At 36.7% G+C, this 23,792-nt stretch overlaps 1 protein-coding gene across 7 annotated transcripts in view; it reads left to right on the top strand.

Moving 5' to 3' along the window:
* The window catches only part of kiaa0586 (KIAA0586 ortholog), a 135,378-nt gene that overhangs the window by 54,138 nt on the left and 57,448 nt on the right, over positions 1-23,792 (top strand). For 6 of the 7 annotated variants that reach the window (XM_039673555.2, XM_039673547.2, XM_039673529.2 and 3 more), the window contains 5 exons: positions 1,096-1,319; positions 12,937-13,009; positions 15,250-15,495; positions 19,361-19,529; positions 19,763-19,936. In XM_039673555.2, coding sequence (XP_039529489.2) covers positions 1,096-1,319; positions 12,937-13,009; positions 15,250-15,495; positions 19,361-19,529; positions 19,763-19,936 — 886 coding nt within the window. The remainder of the gene's footprint in view (positions 1-1,095; positions 1,320-12,936; positions 13,010-15,249; positions 15,496-19,360; positions 19,530-19,762; positions 19,937-23,792) is intronic. The other variant, XM_039673539.2, reaches the window with a different exon arrangement.

Here is a 23,792-nt window from a genome sequence, read left to right as displayed (position 1 = left end):
GAATGATTTTTTGATAGATCATAATTTAAAATAGGTTAACTTAATATTTTAGTGGAAAATCTAGTTTGGCCAGTTTTTCTTTTTTTTTATTGATTAATTTTTAATTATAATGCATTCAATTGACAGTCAACACATTTATAATGAAAAAATAAATGCTGTTCTTTTTAAAAAAGTATTTCAGTTTCCACAAATACAGTATATAAGCAGCACAACCGTTTTCAGCATTGATAAAAATAATAATAATAAATGTTTCTTGAGCAGCAAATCATCATATTAGAATGATTTCTGAAAGATCATGTGACACTGAAGACTGGAGTAATGCTGAAAATTCAGCTGAGACGTCACATGAATTAATTACATTTTAGAAATGTATTAAAATAGAAAATGTTTTTTTTCAATTGGAATAATATTTCACATTTTTTTCAGTTTATTTTTTATCAAATAAATGCAACCTTGGTGAGCATACAATGTTTTTGCTCAATAAATTGAAGTTTCAGCTATATACAGTATTAAATGCAATGTGAAGTTTAATTGTGTTTTAAGAAATATTATTGTTTTAGTGAACTCGAATAAAATAAGTTCAGACTACTCATAACTATTGTTTTTATAAACTTAAATGAACTGAGGCAATGGGTTTCCTCAAATGAAATGAGCTGGCTTAACTTGTTGGAAGATACTTCTTTTAAAAACCTTAAAAAATTGCCTAATATAATTATTTACATTTAATATTTATTCTAAATGATAATAATAATTAAGTATATCACAAGACAACTATTTATTAGTAATAAGATCTCTTCTGAATTGAGATCTGTCAAAATGTTGGTAAAGCAAATACAAATCTGAACTACTGGTCTGTCAGCAGAAAACAAATCCTAATTGTTGAGTCCTGAAAATGCTTCTGAGAAAAAAAAAAAAAAAAAAACAAGAGCAGCGCTCACCCACCCCTAATGGCTCATAGCAGCATTCCATTAAACATATTTATCATATTTATTCTCTGGAGCGGCACTCTTACAAAGACAGTTTGTTTCCCCCTCCAAATATACACAGTCATTTAAATGCATCCAATATCTCTCAATCTTTCCTCCTCTCTCGCAGCCCCCAGAGCCGGTTGATGTGATTGCCGTCAGGGCTGCTCCTTTAAACAGACCCAGCATTCTGAAGAGCATCCGGCCGCCCACATCCATGTTTGAGGATGCAGGACTGGTCCTGAGGCAGGTCAGGCAGAGCAGGAAGGTTCTAGAGGAAAACCTGGAAGCCATTTTGAGAGCCAAGGATGGAGAAGTACTTCACAAGCAGTTAGAGGCACTGTCGAAAAACAGGTATGATGTGATTGTACAAAAAAAGGACAATAATGGTAATTCCATGGTGTTGTTACATTTTTGAAGTGCATTAACAGTTTTAGTCAAATTACATGGTGTAAGAATACAATAATCAGAAACTATCACTGAACCATGGTACTGCCACATTACTTTGTAAAGCGTTTGTTTTTCTTTTTTCTTTTCTTTACCATTTCCCATGACAATCGAGGGAAAAATCCGCCACAAGAAATTGCTAGTCAGAAAGTGTAGCACAGTAGCAAATTTCCCCGTGCCTCTGAGAGTGCTGCTGGTTAACTTCTGCATGTTTTCATGCTTGTGAAAGTTAGTCCGTGCCGAGGCGGTGAACCGGTATGAGATTTTGATTGACAGCTGGCCTCAGAGCACACTCCAGGCAGGAAAAGGGCTAAGCCAAACGGAACCATCACTGTGATTGGCATCTGTCAGTGGAGGCCTCTACGCAGATCCTGCCAAAGCCAAGCTCCATCGCAATATATTCACCTCTGAGAGCAGGGCATGGGACCACCTGAGGTTAACAGCTCTGGCATCACATTAAACCCGGCACAGAAAATGAGATGATGTTTTTAACAAAAGAAGGCAAGCACTTTGTCAGCCGTGTGGGGTTTAAATCAAATTTGACTGCTCGCTTTTCTAAAAAGAACATTGCAAGTATTGCAGCTGTATTAATCTTTAGGCAATTGGTTAACAATTCAAATACATCTTTACATCAGCCATCTTTTTTTCTTCTTCTTATGTTTTAGCAATGGATAGGAATGTGCAAATTGTTATTAATCAGTCTTAATCAAAAATAAAGTTAATATATTAATTAATAATGATAATTGTTAATATTTACTCACTGTCATATCTAAAACGTATATGCTATATATATATATATATATATATATATATATATATATATATATATATCATTTTATATATACATATCATATTTTTTGTGGAAAAGAAAAACAAAAGTATATATATTTTTTATTTATATACAGAATATTTATGCAAATCTTTCATGGAACAAATAATGGCTAAAATAGCTGTTAAAAAATTATTATTATTATTTTTTAAATATACTTATAAAATAATAATAATGCGTTTTTTTATCATAATTATTAAACAACAATAGTGATTACTGTGATTATTATTAGCGAATGAGACATCCAAAATCACTGAAATGAACGTATAATAATAATTTTGAAAACATAGCATAAAAAACAAATTTAAAATAAAATAATTAGATTTAAATAATATAAACTTAAAATAAATAAATGATTGATTTACCTAAATATAGTCTGATATTTTGGACACTTAATTGGAAAGTGAGTATAGTAATTGGCCATTATATTTGTAATATCAGTCATTAATGTCTCAAATATTTTCAGAAAAATGGCCACATTTTGGCTTGCATATCTCTCAATAATTGTAAGAATTTATTATTATTATTATTATTTAAATAAAGAGAAAATCCAGTAAAAGCATGATATTTTCCCCATTTCCAGTTCCAGATAGCATTGTGTGTGAGTCAAATAGACTACTTTCATTGTACTTTCACTGAATCTTTTTGTCGTTGTATGGAAAAAGCTGCATGTAGACATAAAAAAAGTCTACTTTCGTGTTTCACAGAAAAAAATTATACAGAGTGTAGGTGCTTTCATATTTAGGTCAGTGGAGTCAGACCTGACCCCCGTCACAGCATGGTGTCGTCGATAGAGACTCTCCACCAGGAGGTTATGTCACTGTGAATTATGAGTTCACTTTTGTTTGCAGCTTTTAAAACGCATTACGCTCCGAGCCAGGCGAAGCGGTTAGAGGGATGTTTGAGTCTTCTTTACCACGTCTCTTGGAGAGTAGTAACGCTCTATAGCAGGAGGTCAGACTCAATCTTACCATTCTGCCTGCTCTCAATGTGACATTACCCCAGGCACAGAGCAGCTAATGGCTTGTGATACACCCCGAGCCATCGTCGCTGCCTACATCGTGCACATTTCCAGAGATACGGAGAGATAGAGACGTGGCGGCGGCAGAGTGCTAAAGCAGCAGTTTAGAATCTGAAATGGAGAAGGCCGCCCCAGGACTGCTGTCTGTTATATGATGCGGAGGCTGTGAAAGCAGAAAGAACAGCAGTGTTCTCGCTTTCCTCCGGGCTCAGTGCAACGTCATTGCTGGAAAGATCATCACAGGGAACCGTTTTTGAACCCAAATATTTTAAAACATTCTTATTAGCGTTTGACTGATTCACAGTGGAGGGAAAAAAAGGAAAAGTGTGAGGCCACTTGTGAAAACGCAATATTTTTTCTCATTTTCATCGCACGTTATATTATCAGCATATCAATTGGACTGAAAAGTTGCATTTGTGCCCAGAGACGGCAACATTTAAGCTGACTTAAAACTAGGGCTGTCAAACGATTAATCGTCATTAACCGCATCCAAAATAAAAGTTTGTGTTTACATAATATATGTGGGTGCACTGTGTATAATTATTTTGTATATAGTATATAAAAATACACACACATGCATGTATATTTAAGAAAAAAATATTATTTATATATAAAATATTTATATATTATTAATATTAGTAATATTTCTCCATCCAATCTGATGGAGTTTGGTTCCTTGCCACTGTCGCCTTGCTTTTGGCTTGCTTTGAGCTTGCTCAGTTGGGGTTATTTAGTGTTTAGCAATGTTGTTGATCTGTGTTGTGCTACTTTCATGTTATCACTGTGAAGCTGCTTTGATACAATCTGTATTGTGAAAAGCGCTATATAAATAAATGTGACTTGACTTGACTTAATATAAATTATATATAAATCTATATACAGTATGAAAATATTTCTTAAATATATACAAGCATGTGTGTGTGTGTACTTATATATATATATATATATATATATATATATATATATATATATATATATATATATATATATATATATAAAATAATTATACACAGTGCACCCACATATATTACTGTATGTAAACACAAACTTTTATTTTAGATGCGATTAATCGTTTGACAGCCCTACTTAAAACCTTAAATTAATTTTAAATAGGGGATTATAATAATAACAATAATGATAGTTATTATTAGTCATTAGTCTAATTTGCTAATAATAATAATAACAACAGCATTGGTAATTGTTGTTGAAATTTTCAGAAATTTACAGAAATTTTTGGACATCTAATTTGCTAATAATAATAGCAATGATTGGTGTTGTTTTTGATATTGTTATTATATTTTAATACAGAGAGGAGAGAATTACCACTTATTTTAATCTGAAAAGTGAGCATCTAGTTTTTAGCTAATATATTGATACCATATGATATGACATAATATCGTTTGGCATATCTACAGTATCACATCTCAAACGAATGTTTTAAATATATAATCAAATACATAACACTGATTGTCCACTGCGTTCTGAATGAACATGAATGTTTGTGCGACGTCATTGTGCTTTTTTTTTTTTTTTTTTTTTTTTTTTGCTGAAAGCTTCACCGCAGCCCAAAAAACGGTAGGGTCTGCTTTTCTTGGCTCGACGGTCCCTCTCCAACACCTCTCAAACCCGTCTCAGTATCCAAACTCTTCAAACAAAATGTCAGCCTCGATGTTAATTGTCTCCAAAATGGCAGCTGCAATCAGCCCCGCTCCTAATACTTGCGTGTGCATGAAAACACAAACGCGCTGATTGATGCGTCTTCCTCTCCCTGCTCTAATGGCTTTGATCTTTTCCTCTTCTGAAAGGTCGCACGGATTGAGGTGCCAGATGCTGTTCTGCTCTCCCCCGTTCACCGGTTTAGCCCACGCCACCCGCGCCGCAGCGAGAGAGCGCTTCACGTCGTGCTTTATGTGCAGGGCTTGATGGATTCATTCATTTGAGGAAGTGACACTGCAAAACGAGTCTGAAGTTCGATTTTATTCCCGCCATCCATCGCGGTGAAATATTAATGAGGGCATTTGCGAACGTGAAACTTTCAGATCTTTTTTTATTCCCCTTCATTATGCGCCGTGCCCCCCAACCCCCCCCCCCCCCCCCCCCCCCCCAATCCAACCAAAAAAAAGTTAGAGCCCACACTTGGGTAAAGGCAATATTTTCTCAGTCTGAGTTTCAATGACTTTGTAATTGTAATTATCCCATGTGCTGAAAATCTCATGAAGGGTGTTGCATAATTCAACAGATGGCGGAGACTTTGGGTTTGGGAGTCAGTATTGAGATTTATCACTCCTCTCGCTGCTTCAAACTGACTTTCTTGATGTTTCCTGCCGTCTACACACACACTCATAATCGTTATGCCTCTTTCAGTCAGTCGCTGAGGCTCGGCGTTCGACCTGTGTTATATTCAAGTTTCCCGTCGGCTGACATCATAACTTTCGGAGGAAACGACTGTCTTATTATCGAGTTACGTAATTGGTAGTTGTGTCAACTGCTCCTCAAAGAGCGCTTGATGATTCTGGTAATTACCCTGAGAATTACATCCGTTATTAACCTCAGAGATTATGTGCTTTTATCGTTCATCGGGGACCAAGTGCTTGGGTTGGATGCTCGCTGAAGTCTTGATTTTTAGGCGGTTATACTTTGAAATCATTTCTCTTCTATTTTACTTGCTTTTGATCTTACTGTACTTTAGCAATACAATACGATGCGCATCATCAAATGTGCATTACCATTCAGTCTCAGTCTCTTATGCTCTTTTATGCTCATCAAGGCACACTAATATATTCTAATATATTAGAATATACTTTAAAATATAATTTATTCCTGTGATGGCCTCTTCATCATTAGAGTGTCACATGATCCATCAGAAATCATTCTAATATGCTGATTTGATGCTCAAGAAATATTTCATATTATATCAATACACTCATCATTTTTAGTAATTGAAGCTTTTATCTTTTTCTGGCACCCAAGGTTTTTGCAAGCTTTCATTTCGTTCTCTCCAGATCTGTCATGAATTTCTCCATTTTTGTGGAGGGAATGTGAATAAAGCGAGGTGCTAAACAGTCTTTATGGCTCATTTTCCACCTTTTCCCCCTCCCGAGAAGCCCAAATTTACTGGATAATAAGGAGTTTAAAGGGGCTCAGTTGAGGAATGGAGAAAATGCTGGGTCGTCTAAAGAGGTTAATTGAAGGTCATTCTCGCTGCTCGAATCAATTGTGCTCCATTTGGAATCAGAAGTGTCTTCAAGCATCATCTGATTAGGCGAATCCATCCTGCGGCAGACACTCGGCAGACACAGTGTGACAAGGCTTTAATGGCCAGCCAGGGCCTTCATCTCAGAGCCTGTTTGTGTCGAGAGCGGCTTGTGAGATTTGTCCGTGGACCAGTGCGTCCTTGTGCCCTCTGTTTTTCTATGGCTAACTCTTTGTGTGTGTGTTTGTGGACAGAGTCCATTGGATGTTGGGTAAGGATCAGTAGAGCTTCATTCTCTTTGTGCTTTTTTTTTTCATGGCCAGCTGTTGTAGGAAGGCTGAATCTGTGCTGCTCAGCTACTGAAACATTTTCTTACCAATCATCATCTCTACCAGACTTCTGTTTATGTTGCATTGTTTGTGCAATTTCAAAATCCAAACTTTCTTCTTGATCGCACTTGACGTACATTTGACGTTTGATAGGTTTTGATGGAGTGGAAAAAAGCAATGTCAGGTTGATATTCTCATTATTCAGTTGTATGGATCATCCAATCACCAACTAGTTATTTAGTCATGTTATTATTATTATTTTGATCACACTTTAGATTAAGGTCCAATTCTTACAATTCTTAAAGCTACACTGTGTGATTTTTACCCCCATCTAGCGGTGAAAAGGTATATGACCATCCAGTGAATATTAGTTTCTGTTCCTCTCAATTCCGATTTCGCTTTAACTCCTACGGTGGCCAATGTAGTCCAAGACTAACATGGCTTCCAGTTCGACCTCGTCCATGAGTGTTAACTCAAACGTAAACGCGAAAGGCGAAGCTTGAATTAACGGGTATGTCCCTCTTTGGCTAATGTACTTTCAAGATGGAGGGGCAACATGGCGACCGACATTAGAACCCCTTACCCGTATGTATTTTCAATGGCATATTATACACTCACGAGAATACTTTATTACTTGAACGAAGTAAATATACATTAATGAACACATAGATTTTTGAAAGAACTAAGTGTTTTTAGCTAAGAATAAACTAAAAGAGTTACACAGTGTAGCTTTAATTATTACAACTATCTACTTATTAACTACGACGTGTGCCTCAATAAACTCCTAATTACTGCTAAGTAAGGTAGTTGTTAAGTTTAGGTATTGGGTTGGATTAAGGGATGTAGAATAAGTACTAATAAACAGACAATATCCTAGTTATATGCATGCTAATAAGCAACTAGGTAACTAGTGTTACCATTATTTTTATAAAAATAAATATTTACAATATATTATTATTATGTATATTTTTCTCACCAATATGCAGTGTTGGGGACAGTTACTTTTTTGTTTTATGGAAAGTTATGCGTGTTACTTTTCTGTTAGTTTTTCTCACCTGGGCTTGGCTTGCTTGTTTATTTTAACAAATTTTTAAAAAATATTTTTGGTAAATGTAAAGGTCAAATGTACTTCTGTGTCGGACCTACGGCGGAGCCTCTATGCTGTAGATTCCACTTTGGGTTTCATTTATACTTTTGCATCGTTGTTCACGTTGACGCGCAAATACACATGCAGAGGGAGCATTTGAAACCTGAGGGAGCGGTTCTAGCAGACCAATCACAGCGCTTGCGGTATGCGTATAATTGACGCATTGTTACATTTTTGGAGAGGTGCACGTCAGGGTACGCTCAAGGGTACGCGTGTTACACACAGCCTACGGCGTAGCTACCGCGTGAGTTCGACACAGAAGTATAAGCAGAAAATGTCTAATTGAAGAGAATTGGCACTGGCTTCTTACTTCCGGGTTCTGGACTGGCTGCAGTAACACGTCTCTGTCCATGCGGGGGCGCTCGTGTTCAAGTGCAGAATGAATGGGAGTCTAAGGGGTTTCGCCCCCAGAAATCCACTTTTGTCAGGATGTAATTTTTTGTCAAGTAATTTGAAAGTTGCATTCAAATGGGAGGGCTAAGAAAATACACTCAGCTGAAGATTGCATTTTTAAGTTCACTTACAGTATCTGTTCTGAAAAAAATCCATTCAAAAATGTGATGACGTCACACAATAGCAGAATGCTATCGTGTTCCGGCCAACAACAGCCTAACCTGTAAGAAATCAAAAGGACATAAGTACTCGTTCATTCGACTTTTGGCCTATAATCTATTTTGAACTTGCGGAATCAACATTAAAATCTATGTTGATTTAACGACAAGCAGGTGAAAGAGACACATTTAGCCATTTAGCCCCATAGACTCCCATTCATTCTGCTCTCCCCCGTGATCACCTCCAGTGGAATTCTAATGGAACTGCAACCAAGATGATACACAACGGGGCTAATAGGAAGAGCAAAGGCTCTCCGTTAGACGGGCTCTGGTATAAATTGGGCTTCAGGTTGAAGGAAATGCAAATTCACACCTGTGCAGTAGAGGGCACTGCTCAAACAAACTTTTCAGCTGAGCCGCCATAGGATAGGATTTAGGAGAAGAAAGTTCAACACTCCCTGCGTCCCAATTCACTTACTTATATTACGCCCTAAAAGTATGTACTCTTTTTGTTAAGAAAAAGTACATACTTTTGAGTGTGTAGCAAAAGAGTAGGCAAGCGTTGGGACATACTACTTCGTCATCTTTAACGGACAATTCTGTCGCGTGCATCCTGTCCCCGTAAACTGACCTGTCAATCATCTCGTCACTTAAAATCGTTAAAAGTCAAGTAAAAAGTCATTAAAATCCTCCATTCAATCTATTTTAATTCATTACCGTTTCGGAGCGAAATGTTGTCGCACGTTCACCTGCCAGTCGTGGGTCATTCATGCGGAGACTCTCCGAATGTGTTTGCAGTTTGAATGTAATGATGCTTTTGAAAGTTAATGGCTAAATGTATTTTTACAAAAGTTCACAATACTGCTGCAGATGCAATATAATAATTTAGCCAACATTGAATAAATACATTTTCGTCAGGTTAGATACTGATAATTAAACACTTAAACCTCTTTGTCTAAACCTCTCTACACAAGTACACAACCGCCGGACTCGTGCGTCCTCCACGTCTGTAGTTTTTTAAAGGGATACTCCACTTTTTTTGGAAATAGGCTCATTTTACCGCTCCCTCAGAGTTAAACATTTGAGTTTTACCGTTTTTGAATCCATTTAGCCGATTTTCTGATATTTAGAAGAATATCAGTAACCAGACCGTTTCTGGTCTCATTGACTTCCATAGTAGGAAAAAATATATACTATGGTATAATGAGACCAGAAACTGTCTGGTTACTGATATTCTTCTAAATATCAGAAAATCGGCTGAATGGATTTCGAAAACGGTAAAACTCAACTGTTTAACTCTGAGGGAGTTTCCGATTTCCAAAAAAAGTGGAGTATCCGTTTAACACTTTTCACTCGTGTTTGTAGTTCTAACCGAATCCTCGTCCGACGCACGATGGGTTAGAGTGTGCATCGATCTGCACTTCGGATTCTGACCGGATATAGTAGACCATCCGGGTCTCTTTGGAACACTCATTTCAACATACTACGATTTGGGACGTACTAATTCTATTTTCGAATACTATTTAGGACGGATAGTATGCGAATTGGGACACAGCGTCTTACTTCAGCAATAAAAACTAAATACAAATCTGATGTTTATCTGAAGTTGTTTTTGCTTGCTTGAATTGGATCATTGAAGGTCAGCAGCAAAGAAATTGGTTAATAAAACGAGATTAAATACGTAAAGTATATTTGTATTATTTAACATAATTATTGCAGGTTTGCATAATATTCTGAGTTTGCATTTCACTATTTTTAATCATCTAGAGAACTCAATTCATTACTCCCGATCTCTTATCTCTGCACACAGAAAGAGGCTCAGTACTGAGAGTGCACAAACACCGAATTGAATCCTCTTTCACATCTCCTTGCACTTGAACGGACACATACTCACAAAATGATGTAAAAAGAAAAAAAAAAATTCGTATTTTTGTATTTTTCGTAAACAGAGTCGTTTTGCCTTAAGTGAATGTCAACTGTTGGGAAAGAAAGCACATGTGTATCATTATATTGAATCCATGCAGTCACTCTTAAAGTGACTGCTCTGCTGTTAAATTAAAATTAATTTATTAATTACTAAAATCCTACGTCATACATTCTATTTATCTATGCTGGTAATTAGTGCAAATGTTCTTATTTTTTTTATTGAATACATAAAGTATTGTTGTTCTAGCCAGACACATTTAGATGAACGTCCTTGATTGTTGCATCGCATCTCAAACTGTTTTTGAGCACCCCTCCGTGAGTGTCATATTTCTCAGATGCTGTTACAAGTTAAAAATAAATTCAGCTTTAAGACAGACAATTTTAAAAATATGTAGTGGTGCACAATCCCTAGTTCTCTCATCTTTTGGTCGCATGAGCGACTTCAGAAACTCTTACATTTTTCCCTTTAGGTCCATGTGACATCCCTTCAATGGATTTGCAGTGTTTTTTGACGTACTGTAGCATAAACTCTTACACAAACCCACACAAACACACTTCCTTTTCAATCCGTCTGAGCAGAAATGCAGAGATGAAAAGAGGAAAAAGAAAGCAAGAATTAGATGGCTGTTGGTGGTTCAGAGCAGCAGTTTGGATGGCATGCTGGGATTGTCACTCGTCTCCTCATCTCTGTGATTTATACAGTGCAATAAGTGTTGCAGAGATGGGCTAACAGTCCAAGAGACAGCAGGGCATTAGCATAATGTGTTCAGCGGAGAAAGGCTGGAAGACTGTTGCGTCTTTAAACGCAGTGTGCCACATTTAGATTTGCCTTGCCTGCAGACGTCATCCCTCATTGGAATTGGGGATCTCAGACACTCGGCACGTGAAAATAAAACAACTCGCAGAAGTCCAACTAACTGTGTTTCTGTCCCTGTTTATGCCGAAATCCCAGTTCTGGTTTCCAATCCATTTAGTTCATTTAGAATATGTAGAAATTCATCTTACGGTTGAAAATTGGATTTATTCACTCACACATTTTGAAGTAAATGCCTCTCTGAAAGATCTAAACTGAATCCAGTAATAAACTGATATAGAATTCGTGCAGCCTTTTTTTTAATAAATGACAAGGTTTTTGGAACACACAACCAATAAAATGACTTATATATATATATATATATATATATATGAAGAGTTCAGATGCAAAAGCCTCTAAGTGCCATTTGAAATTTTCTTCTAAAATGATCATTTTTATCAAGCTTATGTATTTAAGTTCAGTAATTTTACTTAAATGGCAATGTCATTTAAGTAAAATTACTGAACTTAAATATACAAGCTTGATAAAAATGATCATTCTAGAAGAAAATTTCAAATGGCACTTAGAGGCTTTTGCATCTGAACTCTTCATATATACATACACAATTCACAGTAAGCTAATCACATGATTTAAATTAATAAGATGTTTAGTGCATTTGAACTACAAAAGTAGTTGTGCTGCTTAAATGTTTTGTGGAAATTGTTTTTTTAAACAGAAAGTTGAAAAGAACAGCATTTATTTAAAACAGAAATTAAAAATTGTTAACTGTCACTTTTTTATTTAATGCATCCCCCTGCTGCATAAAATTAGGCCTATAAAAATATCTTACTGACTATTCATCATTTGTGTTTATTGAGCAAGTTAACTTATGATTAGAGATTTGGGTAAAACTTTACTTGAAGGGGTGTGCATAAGACTGGCATGACACCTTCATAACCATGACATGACATATGTCTTGAATATGAAATGACAACTGTCATTAAGTGTCATTCGCTCAATTATGACATTTTTAATGCAAATATGACATTGTTTAAGATGTCTTTGTTATGTCAGAGTCTGTCAGAGTCTTGACAAAGGTTTATGTCTTGTATTGGTTTATGTCAAACAATGTCATATTTGCATTAAAAATGTCATAACTGAGCGAATGACAGTTAATGACAGTTTATTTTATTTATTTATTTATTATATTTATTTAACAGGGACAGTGTATGGCATGCAGCCATACCAGAATTAGCTACAAGCTTATAAAACCATAAAACATCATCATACATGCTTCATGGAACAATTGACAATCAACAGACACATAAAAACATCACACAAATCGCCTCTCAGACAACAAGGGAGTCAGACAACAACAGTTGTCACAAACATGCATAAAACATTCATATTCATAACATATGTCATGTCATGATTATGAAGAAGTCATGTTAGTCTTATGCACACCCCTTCAAGTAAAGTGTTACTGAGATTTGTTTGTCCACTCCCTTCCCATTATAAATGAAATTCACAGCTCGTGGAAAATTCATCTCTAAAAGTAGCTGAAAAGTGACCTTGAACCTCTTCCGTACAAAGCACTGGAATGACTAAACGTGCCTAGAGCAACACAACAAGCTTTACTCTCAAGAAAAGTAGCTCTGTGTCTCTCGTTTCTGGATGTTTTTTTCTCTTGTGTCTTTGAAGATGTTGACGACCTGTCATGTGTCTTGTCCTGTAGAGATGTCCATGAAGAGCTGAGGATAAAGAAGACAGTTGATGCGTGGATCAATACACTCAGCAAGGAGATTCAGGTGAGCTGAACTGAAAGATTTTGACTCTCTTTTTCTGCCTTCAAATACAATCTGTTGTTTCTGCACAATCTGTTACTGTTCTTTGTTCTCCGAAACACTGTTTTAAAAGGGAAAATATTTGAATAATGCTTTTGCTCATGCTTGGCATTGAGCAAAGATTTGATGTTACTTTTCCAAGTGATTACGTTTATGATTATTTACCTGGCGGACAATAAAACGGCTGAAAAAACTCACACATGGAGGCTTGTTTCCTCCATAGAATAAAAAGTTAATTACGACTTTTTATCTCACGAGCAATTTGATATTTATTTTCACGCTAGTTTGGAGTTTTTGGTTCCTTGCCACTATCGCCTTTTGGCTTGCTTAGTTGAGGACACTTATTATACCTGACTGCACTGATGATATCAGATGAGAACTGAACTGAGCAGGATGATGACATCATTGTTTTCTCCAAAGCTTCTTCATTGATTAATTGAATAATTGATTAACTTTACAGTTATTGAATCAACACTGAACTGATTTCAACTGTGTAATGACTGTTTACTATTGTCTTTTAAAGCAGCTTTACAGCAGAATTTAATTCTGTTTAGTTGTGTTGCATCATTGAATCAGCATTTTTCCATTTATCACTGTAAAGCTGCTTTTAAAGGTGCATTATGCAATATTTCATGTTTAAAATAGCCGTTTTTCTAACCCATACATGCTTAAACAATTGCCTGGTGGGCTGAATGAGCCCTTCTCTGATCACTGCGATTGCCCCTATAATCCTGTACAGTAAAATAAATAAGAGGGATTCGGGCTCGAATTTGAGACTGGGCGTTCACGCTCGCCTGGCTATGTCTGGCAGGTTTGTGTATTCGCCGCCATTCTCCGAATCAGAGAAGACAACTCCAGTGACACAACTTTAGTCAACTTTTGACAAAAGTAGAAGATGGATTCAAAGAGACCGGCTTGTAGTTCATGCCAAACCCCAACGCAAACTCCATGTAAGACAAAGAAAATAAAACTTCTGTCTAGTGCCAGGCGTCAGAATAAGAGGAGAGTCAACATCGGGAAGGCTTTCAACAAACGGAGAGATCTCCGGTCTGCTCTAGGGCTCAAACGGGATCCTATACAAAATAATAACCTATATTGCTCATGAACGTGTTTCCATAATGATATAATCATAAGTGGATACAGTAAGCACATAAAACAGTTCAACATGGAGATAGATGGAAACAAAAACCAAAGTTTTCTGCCTTTCCTTAATATATTTTAAATGACTTTCAGTTTTATAACTTTATTACCTCATTGTGACTAACAAAGGATGTGTTGCAGTTTCGCTTGTCGCCAGAGGGGGCGTAGTTCTGAAAAAACACAGAGACTTGCGTTTTTCATAGGGGTGTAACAATACATCGATCAAACATCTAACGATACCACACATAAAATATCAATATACGGTACCTTTATTTTTACACACTCCACATCCTCACGTAACTTTTCTCAGCTGAAATAGTCGTCTGACAAGATTGACTGAACCCTTTGTCACAAAAGCTGGTATTTTCCACTGAAAAGGCATCGCAAGTTTATCTTTTACAGCAGAAAGGACAAGCCCCGAAAATTTCTCAGATTTTCTGAGAAAGTCAGAAGTTTCAAGTTTCGAGTTTCGTCAAAACTGACTAAAAGTGATCGAGGATGGATTTCAGCAAACTTGATGAACCCGTGATATCTTCTTCGGCTCGTAAAAGGAAAACATAATAATTGGCACATAATATCTAAATATCGATTAATCGATCGATATAGCCCTAAATAGAATCGAATCGTAATCGTATCGTAGAATTTTTTGAGGTATCGGCGAATATCGTATCACTGGCTGAGAAAATCGATATCGTTTCGTATCGCGATTAACTGTCCGATTTACACCCCTAGTTTTTCACCTTTAATTTGTGAGATATAATTGAATTGTGAGATATAAACTCGCAATTGTGAGGAAAAAAGTCTGAATTGTGTGGTATAAACTCACAATTGTGAGATAAAAAACGTGCAATTGTGAGATGTAAACTAGCGATTTCAAGGAGAAAAAAGTCTGAATTTGAGAAATAAACTAGCAATTGCGAGAAAAGGAGTCAGATTTTTTTTTTTTTTTTTAGCATTTTATTAAATATAAGTTTATATTACTTTCCGTGCACTATTTATTGAACGCACATTTAAGTGTTTCTGACTTCAAGGTCCTTCCCTTTGTCTTGTCTTTTTCCTGTCAGGATGATCTGGCGAGGGAGAACTCCGAGAGGAGAGATGCTGCAGTCGCTAAAGTGGTGCAGCAGGACCAGAGGAGTACGAGTGGACGTGGAGGAAGAGGAAGAGGAAGAGGGGGAGGTGAAACCTCTGCGGCAGAAAAGAAAACCTCTCTGAGAGGCTTAGTGAGAACACAAGCCGAAAGCACACTGGCACACAGCAAACAACCCACTCTGTCTGTTAGAACCAGACCTGAAGGGAAGCAAGAGACGGTGAGCAGGATTATATCAGTGTTATCTAATGCCGTGTTCACACAATGGGCAGAACAACCAAACTCCTCTGATAATGAAATATTAAAGCTCTGTTTCAATAGCAATGAGATGCCTGCCTAGACCGCATCATTCCGACTATTCTAGATACTAGGCTGCTAAATAATTCTTGAACACCATTCAGACAGAACTTTTTTTTTTTTTTGATTTAAAAATGCTAGAGACTGCACATCCGACTGCAGCACTGATGAATGTCGATAAGGGTTTTTAAAAGTGAAACTTCTTTTTACTTGATAAAGCATCTTTAAAAAAAGAGAAAAAGGGAAAGTTAAAGTTAACTGTCGAACTGCTTGGGATCAATATTTATTATGTTAACAATTATGAATTAAATTGAAAATGTTTTTCTTCAGGTTTCACTCTAATAGTGGATAGGAGAAAACTAGTTATTAGAAAGACAATATTAGCCCCCTCCCCATAAAAAAGGTGTGTGTATACTAAACAGCATATAGATGGATATACACACATAATGCATATACCATTTCTTTATTTTAACATATAATGTTTACTGTGTACAGCCGTTCTACTATATATTAGCCAAAATGAAATGGGATTAATTACATTTGATCATCTTGTAATTTAGATATTAAACCTTATTCTAAAAGAAACTTGTGCTTTTTAACTTGTATTTAAATCCTTAATGCATATATTTTCTAAAATACAGTATATGTGAAGGGAATCCCTTGTAAAAGAGAGATTTACACAATGTGCTTTCTTTTAGGTTAGGACTCTTCATACTGTATGTAGGCACTAGGCAGTAGATTATGACTAACATTATATGACATGAGAGCTTTATAATTGGCTATTTGGCTGTGGTCCAAATCCTCCGTCTGTTATATTAAAACTGATAATGAATTGCAGTATCTTCTAACTCGGTTTGTTAGCCTTGTTTAATCCTGTACGTGTTGTTTACTTATCACCGTGACCTGACAAGCTCACAACACTCCCAAAATGGCCCATCTGGATGTAAACACTGTTGCTCAGTACTTCTGTGTCTCAGTGGCATTTTCTCTAAATGAGCCGCTTTGAGCACCCATATGTTGCTCCGACACTAATTTGCTAAAAATAAAGAGTGAGAAGACGAGAGGCAGGCTTGCCTTATCTGTGTTTGGCACAAGCCTGGTCCTGTTAATGGCTGTCCATGTTGCCCGGTGTCTGTGTGGATGATTCTTAACCTAGCAACACATTCAGTGGTTATCTGAAGGTTACTATGTGTGGAGGCCATCCAGGCATTTAATTGCTGCTATCGTTAAAGGTGCAGTCAATCCAGACAACAGAGCACACAGTTACAAGAGGTTCAGAGTTATTTTGCTGGCGACAATCGGGGGTTGCCATGCGCTTTAGATTAAACTAAACGAAATCCTTACGGCTATGCCTCACTTCACATAAGCAAAGCTATAACTTTTTTACGTTCTGATCAGTGTTATTGCATGCAGTCTTTATATATGGGTGTTTTTAGTATATCGCTGTCGATATGAGTTTATCATAGTATAGTATCAGTGTACAGGCGCATAATCTACCATGTTTACCATATATATTTTATATCAGTTTTGTCTTTTGAAAGAAATTAATACTTTTGTTCTGCAAGGATGCATTCAATTGATCAAAATTGACAGTGACATTTATGATGTTACAAGAGACTACTATTTCAAAAAATAGTACTGTTCCTAAAAAATAAATCTATCACAGTTTCAACAAAAATATGAAGTAGGGCAACTTTTATCAACTGATAATAATAATAATAATAATAATAATAAATGTTTCTTGAGCAGCAAATTAAAATGATTTCTGAAGGATCACGTGACACTAAAGACTGGAGTAATGCTGAAAATTGAGCTTTATACAACAGGAATAAATTACATTTTAAATGTATTATTTTAAAGGTGCTATATGTAACTTTTCTTCTAAAATGAATTCTTTTTTTATTGCCTGTGTGTGAAGGGGTTGTAATCACACATTACAATGACCCACTTGTCGGGTTTTGTTATTACCTCTTTTTCTATGTGAAGTCTCCGGGTCGGATTTTCATGCGCGCTCCCGAACCTCTCTCCTTTACAGTCTATCTCTATGCGACGGCACTGTAGCTAACAACATGGAGTCTGATAACACCAAAAAACGACCTGCTTCCAGCACAACACACACTCCAACACAAACTCCACATAAATATAAAAAACAAAACAAAAATGTATCTGCTGAAGCTCATCAGGCCAATTGTGAATCAGATCGACTTAGGACGAAAACACGGATCAACATCGGCAGAGCGTTTGAATTATGGAGAGGCTCCGCTATTTTTATTGTGATAAATTACAATAGCAAGGGAAAATACAACATATTTGAGACATGAAATGAAAACAAAAGACTGTTCCAGAATAACAAAAAGTTGGTGCTTTAAGGCCCGTACACACCGGGACGAATATCAGCGCGCGTTATTCGTCAGCGTTTTTCAACGCGTTTTTTGTGTTCACACCTAAGTGATTTTCGCTGACGATGAGCCGAGTGAACATGCAAATTCATTCCCTGACATTAGATTTGCTCTGCAATACCACTCCATAACAGTTCTCTTTTATCAAAATTTGTAGTCCCTGTCACGTTTGTCACATAGTTATTTATGTTTAGCACCAACGAGCCCAGCAGCTCTACATTCATCTTGCCTTGCGTCTTCCTCGTCTTATTTCTTTCTGGCTGTGTAGACGGCGACGCTACTTGGCGTATATCTTCTTCGCCGTTGCATATGTGTGCTCAGCAAAACCGTTTTGTGTTTGAGCGCCCCCAAGTTGTGTTTTACTGTAACTTCAGAAGCTCCAAACACGTGAGCAAAAGCGCCAATTTTATTGGTCGGATAGTTTTTGACGCAGCGCATCAAACTAACCCGAGGCATTTTTTTTTTAAATGCTGCTTTACGTGTGGCGTTTTACCTGTCAGTGTGCACACTCACATTGGTGCCCTTTGTTTAGTCACGAGGCGTTAAACGTCGGAGAATAATGTGCGCGAAATCCGTCCCGGTGTGAACAGGCCTTTTATTTTATGTACTAGATCTACTGTCTAACGTCACTCATTCCACTACTATCATCGTATTGTTTATAATACACATTTCCAGACACGTTCAGTAATGTTACTTCTTACAGTCTTACTGTTACACTGAAATTGTTCAGTCTAGTTCACTAACTGTTTTCGTTATCATATCATACATTCACCTATGTTGACATTGCTAATTGTGAAAGATACATGAATAGTTAGTGAAATGCCTTATGCTATATAACATCACAAATGTAACGTTACCATGGTACGAGCATGAAGCATTAGTAAGCTGATAAAAGTAACGTTGCAGTGGGAGTTTACATGAGTTTCCAGCATGTTTTGATGTTTTCTTCGATGTGTTGAAAGTCTCACTGTGGCCAGCGTGTACCATGAGTGCTCGCTCTTGTGTTCGAGCACGCGCAAGAGAATGAGCGCTCTTGTAAAAATTGGTTGCAATCTGAAACATCACCTATAGAGGCCGCTAAAAAATACATAAAGCACCTTTAAATTGTGATCATATTTTACAATATAATGTTGTTGTTGTTTTTACTGTTTTTTTGTAATCAAATAAAAATGTAGTTTTGTAGTAATTTACCATAACTGTATGGATAAGTTAATATTATTTGCCATGTTTACTATCAATATGATTAGTACAGTTTATTATGTTTACTATAGCTATGAGTATATTTGTACAACATACCGTATGAGTGCATCATAGTATACATTACCATGTTTGCTATTTTAAATCTCGATTCACAGTTTGGTAATTGAGTTTTTTTTTTTTCATGCCCAGTCGGTTGTGCTTAAATCTCAGAATGATCAAGAGTATCTGACCAGACTGTATGGAAAAGCTCTTTATGAGGGTCATCGACGCACACTCAAAAAAAGCCCTTACCTTCGATTCAACTCGCCCACACCGAAATCCAAACCTCAGCGACCTAAAATAGTAGAGACCGTCAAAGGTGAGTTTCAGCCCTTCAATTAGAAGTGATAATTGATGGTCTTTCTACGTTTCTTTTAGCAACTTGTGAAATCGTCTTTAAAACCAACATAGAATTGGTTTAAGATCATGGATCATGCCTGAAAAAAAATAAAAATAAATTTTTCCATGTTGCCCACCCCTAATTTTGCCTTTTCTGTCTTCCATTTAACTCTTTATGGATTCTTGTCCCTCTCTTCTCATTCGCTCATATAGGGGTGAAGATGAAGTCATCTAAAACCCAAACTAGCCAGTTTGTAGATGGTGTTCCTGCCCTGCAGCCTTCAGTCTCTGAGCCCCATTTCCTGTTCAGCCCAAGTGATCCTGCCCAACAGCAGCAGCCTGGGTCTCCAGTGCGAGGTTACCTCATTCCCATGGCAATACCTTTAGGTAAGCCACCATTAATACTAACTAACAGGGATTGTATGGACATGAGAAACCTGAAAAAGTCATAGCAATTTTAAAGGCATATCCAAGCCCTTACAATAAACACAAAGCTATGGAAACTTCTGTCACAAATATCTATTTAACGTCATGTGACGTTATATTTTGTGTGCGGGGTAAAGTCTAGCACAGTTGCCGTTTTGTATTTTAAACCACGTAACTTGTCATTGAGATTTAGTTTAGATATGTTGTGGTAGATTTGAACATGTTTTTTTTTATTCTTATGTTACATGTATACATGGATGTTTCATGGAACATTAGATGATGAATATTCACCTCAAAAATCATGTGAAATTATTCGTAAGAATCTGTCTGAACCCTTTTTACCTTTTACTTGTTCATTTGAATTCATCTAAATCTGTCTTGGCAAAGTTTACTCCAACCCAACTCGGACTTGATGTCCAATATGACAACTTGCATTTTGTGTCAGAAAACTATGTTTTAAAACATGAATACATAAAGGATCAATGACGCAGTTTGTGCTGTTCTGTGTCCTTTAAACCTCTGACCATTCTGAAACGAAGATGCGACAGCCTCCACATGCTGCAGTCATAAAGCGTCTCTCCTCCGGCTGGCTCTGAGCACACGGCAGCATTAAAGAATGGACTTAATTAGACGACATTTCAGAGGTGTGAGTTTAGCTCTTAATTACGACTGCCTCTCCACTCGTTAAAAAGCCTTCCTATGCCGCTCTCGTTTAATCACTTCACTGTCAGGGACATAAATGCCTTTCTATTACGCTCTCATTTTCCCGCTTCCAATCACTGCAAGCTCCGTCTCAGGTCCGACCTTGTGCGGTTGGAGGTAATTCCGTTTATTAGCCCAAACAGCCATATGTATGAAAACACCGTCGTGCTTTACGAGGGGACTTTTTAGGGCAGTAATTGCAAATAGCCAATTGAAAACCTTTTGAAAGCGTTCATATTATGAGTTGATTAGTTTGTTTTTTTATATATTTTTTATCCCCTACCCCCTTTTCTTTTTGAGGATTATGACCTCCTGGCGCCGAAACGTTCCATTAGTTTGGTAACCGCTGAATTGCCATCGTAATTTTCTGTAATGGACTGAAGAGGTAATTAAAGGTATTGCATGAAAGAAATGGCACTGACGAAGCACCTTTGCACTGTTAAAGCTGTTTACAGTATTTCGATGTTTCCCGAATTGTGGCCCAGGGTATTGAGAATGAAATGAACTAGAGGAAAATGGCCTAGTAATGTTTGAAACAGCATTTTGTGGGCTGTTGCCCGTATGCTGGACTGACCTCTGATCGGAGCTACGCTGAAGTGAACAAAGACTCGCTAATCACATCTGCAATGCAGTGGCCTTAATCGGCGTCATAGATACAGTACTCAACTCTCTTCATAGTCATATTGAACTTCCTTTCACTTGGAAATGAATTAAAACTAAGGAAAAACTACAGCAACAATGTGAAAGTTGCTAAAAACAACGCTAAAATGTTAGCATTAAACATTAGCTTTATGTTGTTGTTGTTTTTTACAGTTACAAGCCAGCATAGCTGCTCACTAGATAGACTTACTTAGTTAACCTGTTTCACTAGAAAGATAATGCTAGTCGGCCTGCTTCACCAGCCAGTAAATATAATGCATGATGACCTACATAGACCTATATCTAACCAGCATTAATTAGCATAATCTAGCCATGAAATCCATTCTCTTCAAATCTTAACAATAAGCATTTTTTTATTTAATTTAATTTAATACTTTAACTTATATTTATTTAATTTTTACACCATTTTCATTGGTCCCACCACAAAGCATATTCATATAAATACATTATGTATTTATGTACATAATTTTAACTATATACGTACATAATATTTTTTGTAACTTTTTTTTGCATTTTCAAAGCATCTTTTAGTAATATTAATCTTTAGAGACATACTGTAAGGACAAATTTTGAAGGGGACCTATTATGCAAAATAAATGCATAATGCATTTGAACATAAATGTGAGTCATCAACCACCCTATAATGGTGAAAAGCCAACTACTCCTCTTTTTTTAATTCCCATAAATCATAAGCAGCATCTCAGAACAAGCTGTTTGCTGATTGTAAATTTTGTGACATCACATATGCTTAGGCCCCGCCCACAACTCCTGACTCGGCTGAGTGAGCTTTACACAGTCTGCCATGTTTATCTCCTCACCAAAGCATTCAACAGTAGGTTTATTAAGAACACATTTCTTACTTGAATGCTGCTAAGTTATTTAATCAAGAGCAGTGAGTGATTTTCTGTTTTTCTTTTGTTGTTTGATTCATATTAACAGCATAGCAGTAGGTGCTGTATTAGTACACTGCTTTCACTTTAATACACAGATCTAATCATAGACAGTAAAAGAAATGAACACAGCGACCCCATAGATTTCAATGGAGAAAGTTCTTGGAAAGGGCTTCTCCCTTAATGCCTCCATTTCCACCCGATTGCCTCATAGACAGTTAAAGATTGCCCGCGAGCTTCGCCTTCTGTCTATACGGTAATTTCTCTACTGTGCGACAGAGAGTCCCGTGGTTATGACGCAATCGTCAGCCTATTTTTACAAAAACGGCTTCTATGGGGACATAATGTAAGATACAAAGTAATGGAGCCTTTTATCAATTGTCCTGTTTCTTAAGAAATAAATAATGGACAAATGGAGTCTTTGGACACCTCAGATGTAAAGTTATTCGCTGTCAAAGTGAAGTTGAATGGGAGTCAATGGAATGCTAATCCCAAGCGAAGCTTCAGTTTCTGGCTGGTGGATTTCCCCCTTGGATCTAATATACACATGTGATTTACTTACTTGCTGTTTATATTTTCAGACAGAACTGACTGTGTTTATGTGAACTTTGTGTGTTTTTGACACAACCTTGTGTGTGTTTGACAGTTTAAGTGCAGTAAGACGTGAAAGGAGAACTTAGTTTAATACCCACGAGACACTTTATCTGACAGCCAGCTTCTGTGTTTCGGATGTGTGCGCTCAGAAAACCATATATCAGAAGTTTAGACTGATATGGCTTTAAAACGCATGCAGAATGTCACATGACCACGATAGAGATGATAATCAAAACCATATGTTTTAGTTTATGTTTAGTTTATGTTTTAGTTTATGTTTTATGTTTTAGTTAATTATTCACGATACAGCACTTGCCTTGAGTACGTTATTGCTTTTATGAAACGGTTGCCACACAATATTAAAGTAAAAAACAATGTATTAGTGCAACTTTCTTGAAATCACTAAAAGCCTTCCTTCTGCTAGAAAAAATAGTCCCTGAGCGTGAACAGCAACAATGTTCCAATGTGTAAAATGTGTGAAAGCTTAAATAAAAACAACATAGAAGCGCAGTGTTGCGCAGCGATTAATAGAACCGTTGGGTGAAGCGGTCGTAGCCGTGTTTTATCGTGAATAAAGCACAGCTCTTGACCAATCAGAATCAAGGATTCGAACTAACCGTTTTATAATTGCATTTAATTTGTATGCACGAAAACGGCATATTTTTCCTCCCATTTAAAAATGGCCATTTAAAACATGGTATAATAAATATCTATGGGGTATTTTGAGTGGAAACTTCAGACACTTTCCGGGGACACCTGAGACTTATATTACATCTTGTGAAAAAGGGCATAATATGTGCCCTTTAATGTCTATGTATGACAAGATTAAAAATGAAGGCTTTTATAGTCAAGTCAAGTCACATTTATTTATATAGCGCTTTTCACAATACAGATTGTATCAAAGCAGCTTCACAGTGATAACATGTAAGTAGCACAACACACTTATACTAGAAGGACTATTTTAAAGAAAA

This window comes from Pimephales promelas, chromosome 15, assembly GCF_988280905.1.
Source record: "Pimephales promelas chromosome 15, fPimPro1.hap1.1, whole genome shotgun sequence".
Taxonomy (NCBI): Eukaryota; Metazoa; Chordata; class Actinopteri; order Cypriniformes; family Leuciscidae; genus Pimephales; species Pimephales promelas.
The sequence above is the reverse complement of the archived record's forward strand: the minus strand, read 5'-3'. Positions and strand labels throughout refer to the sequence as shown.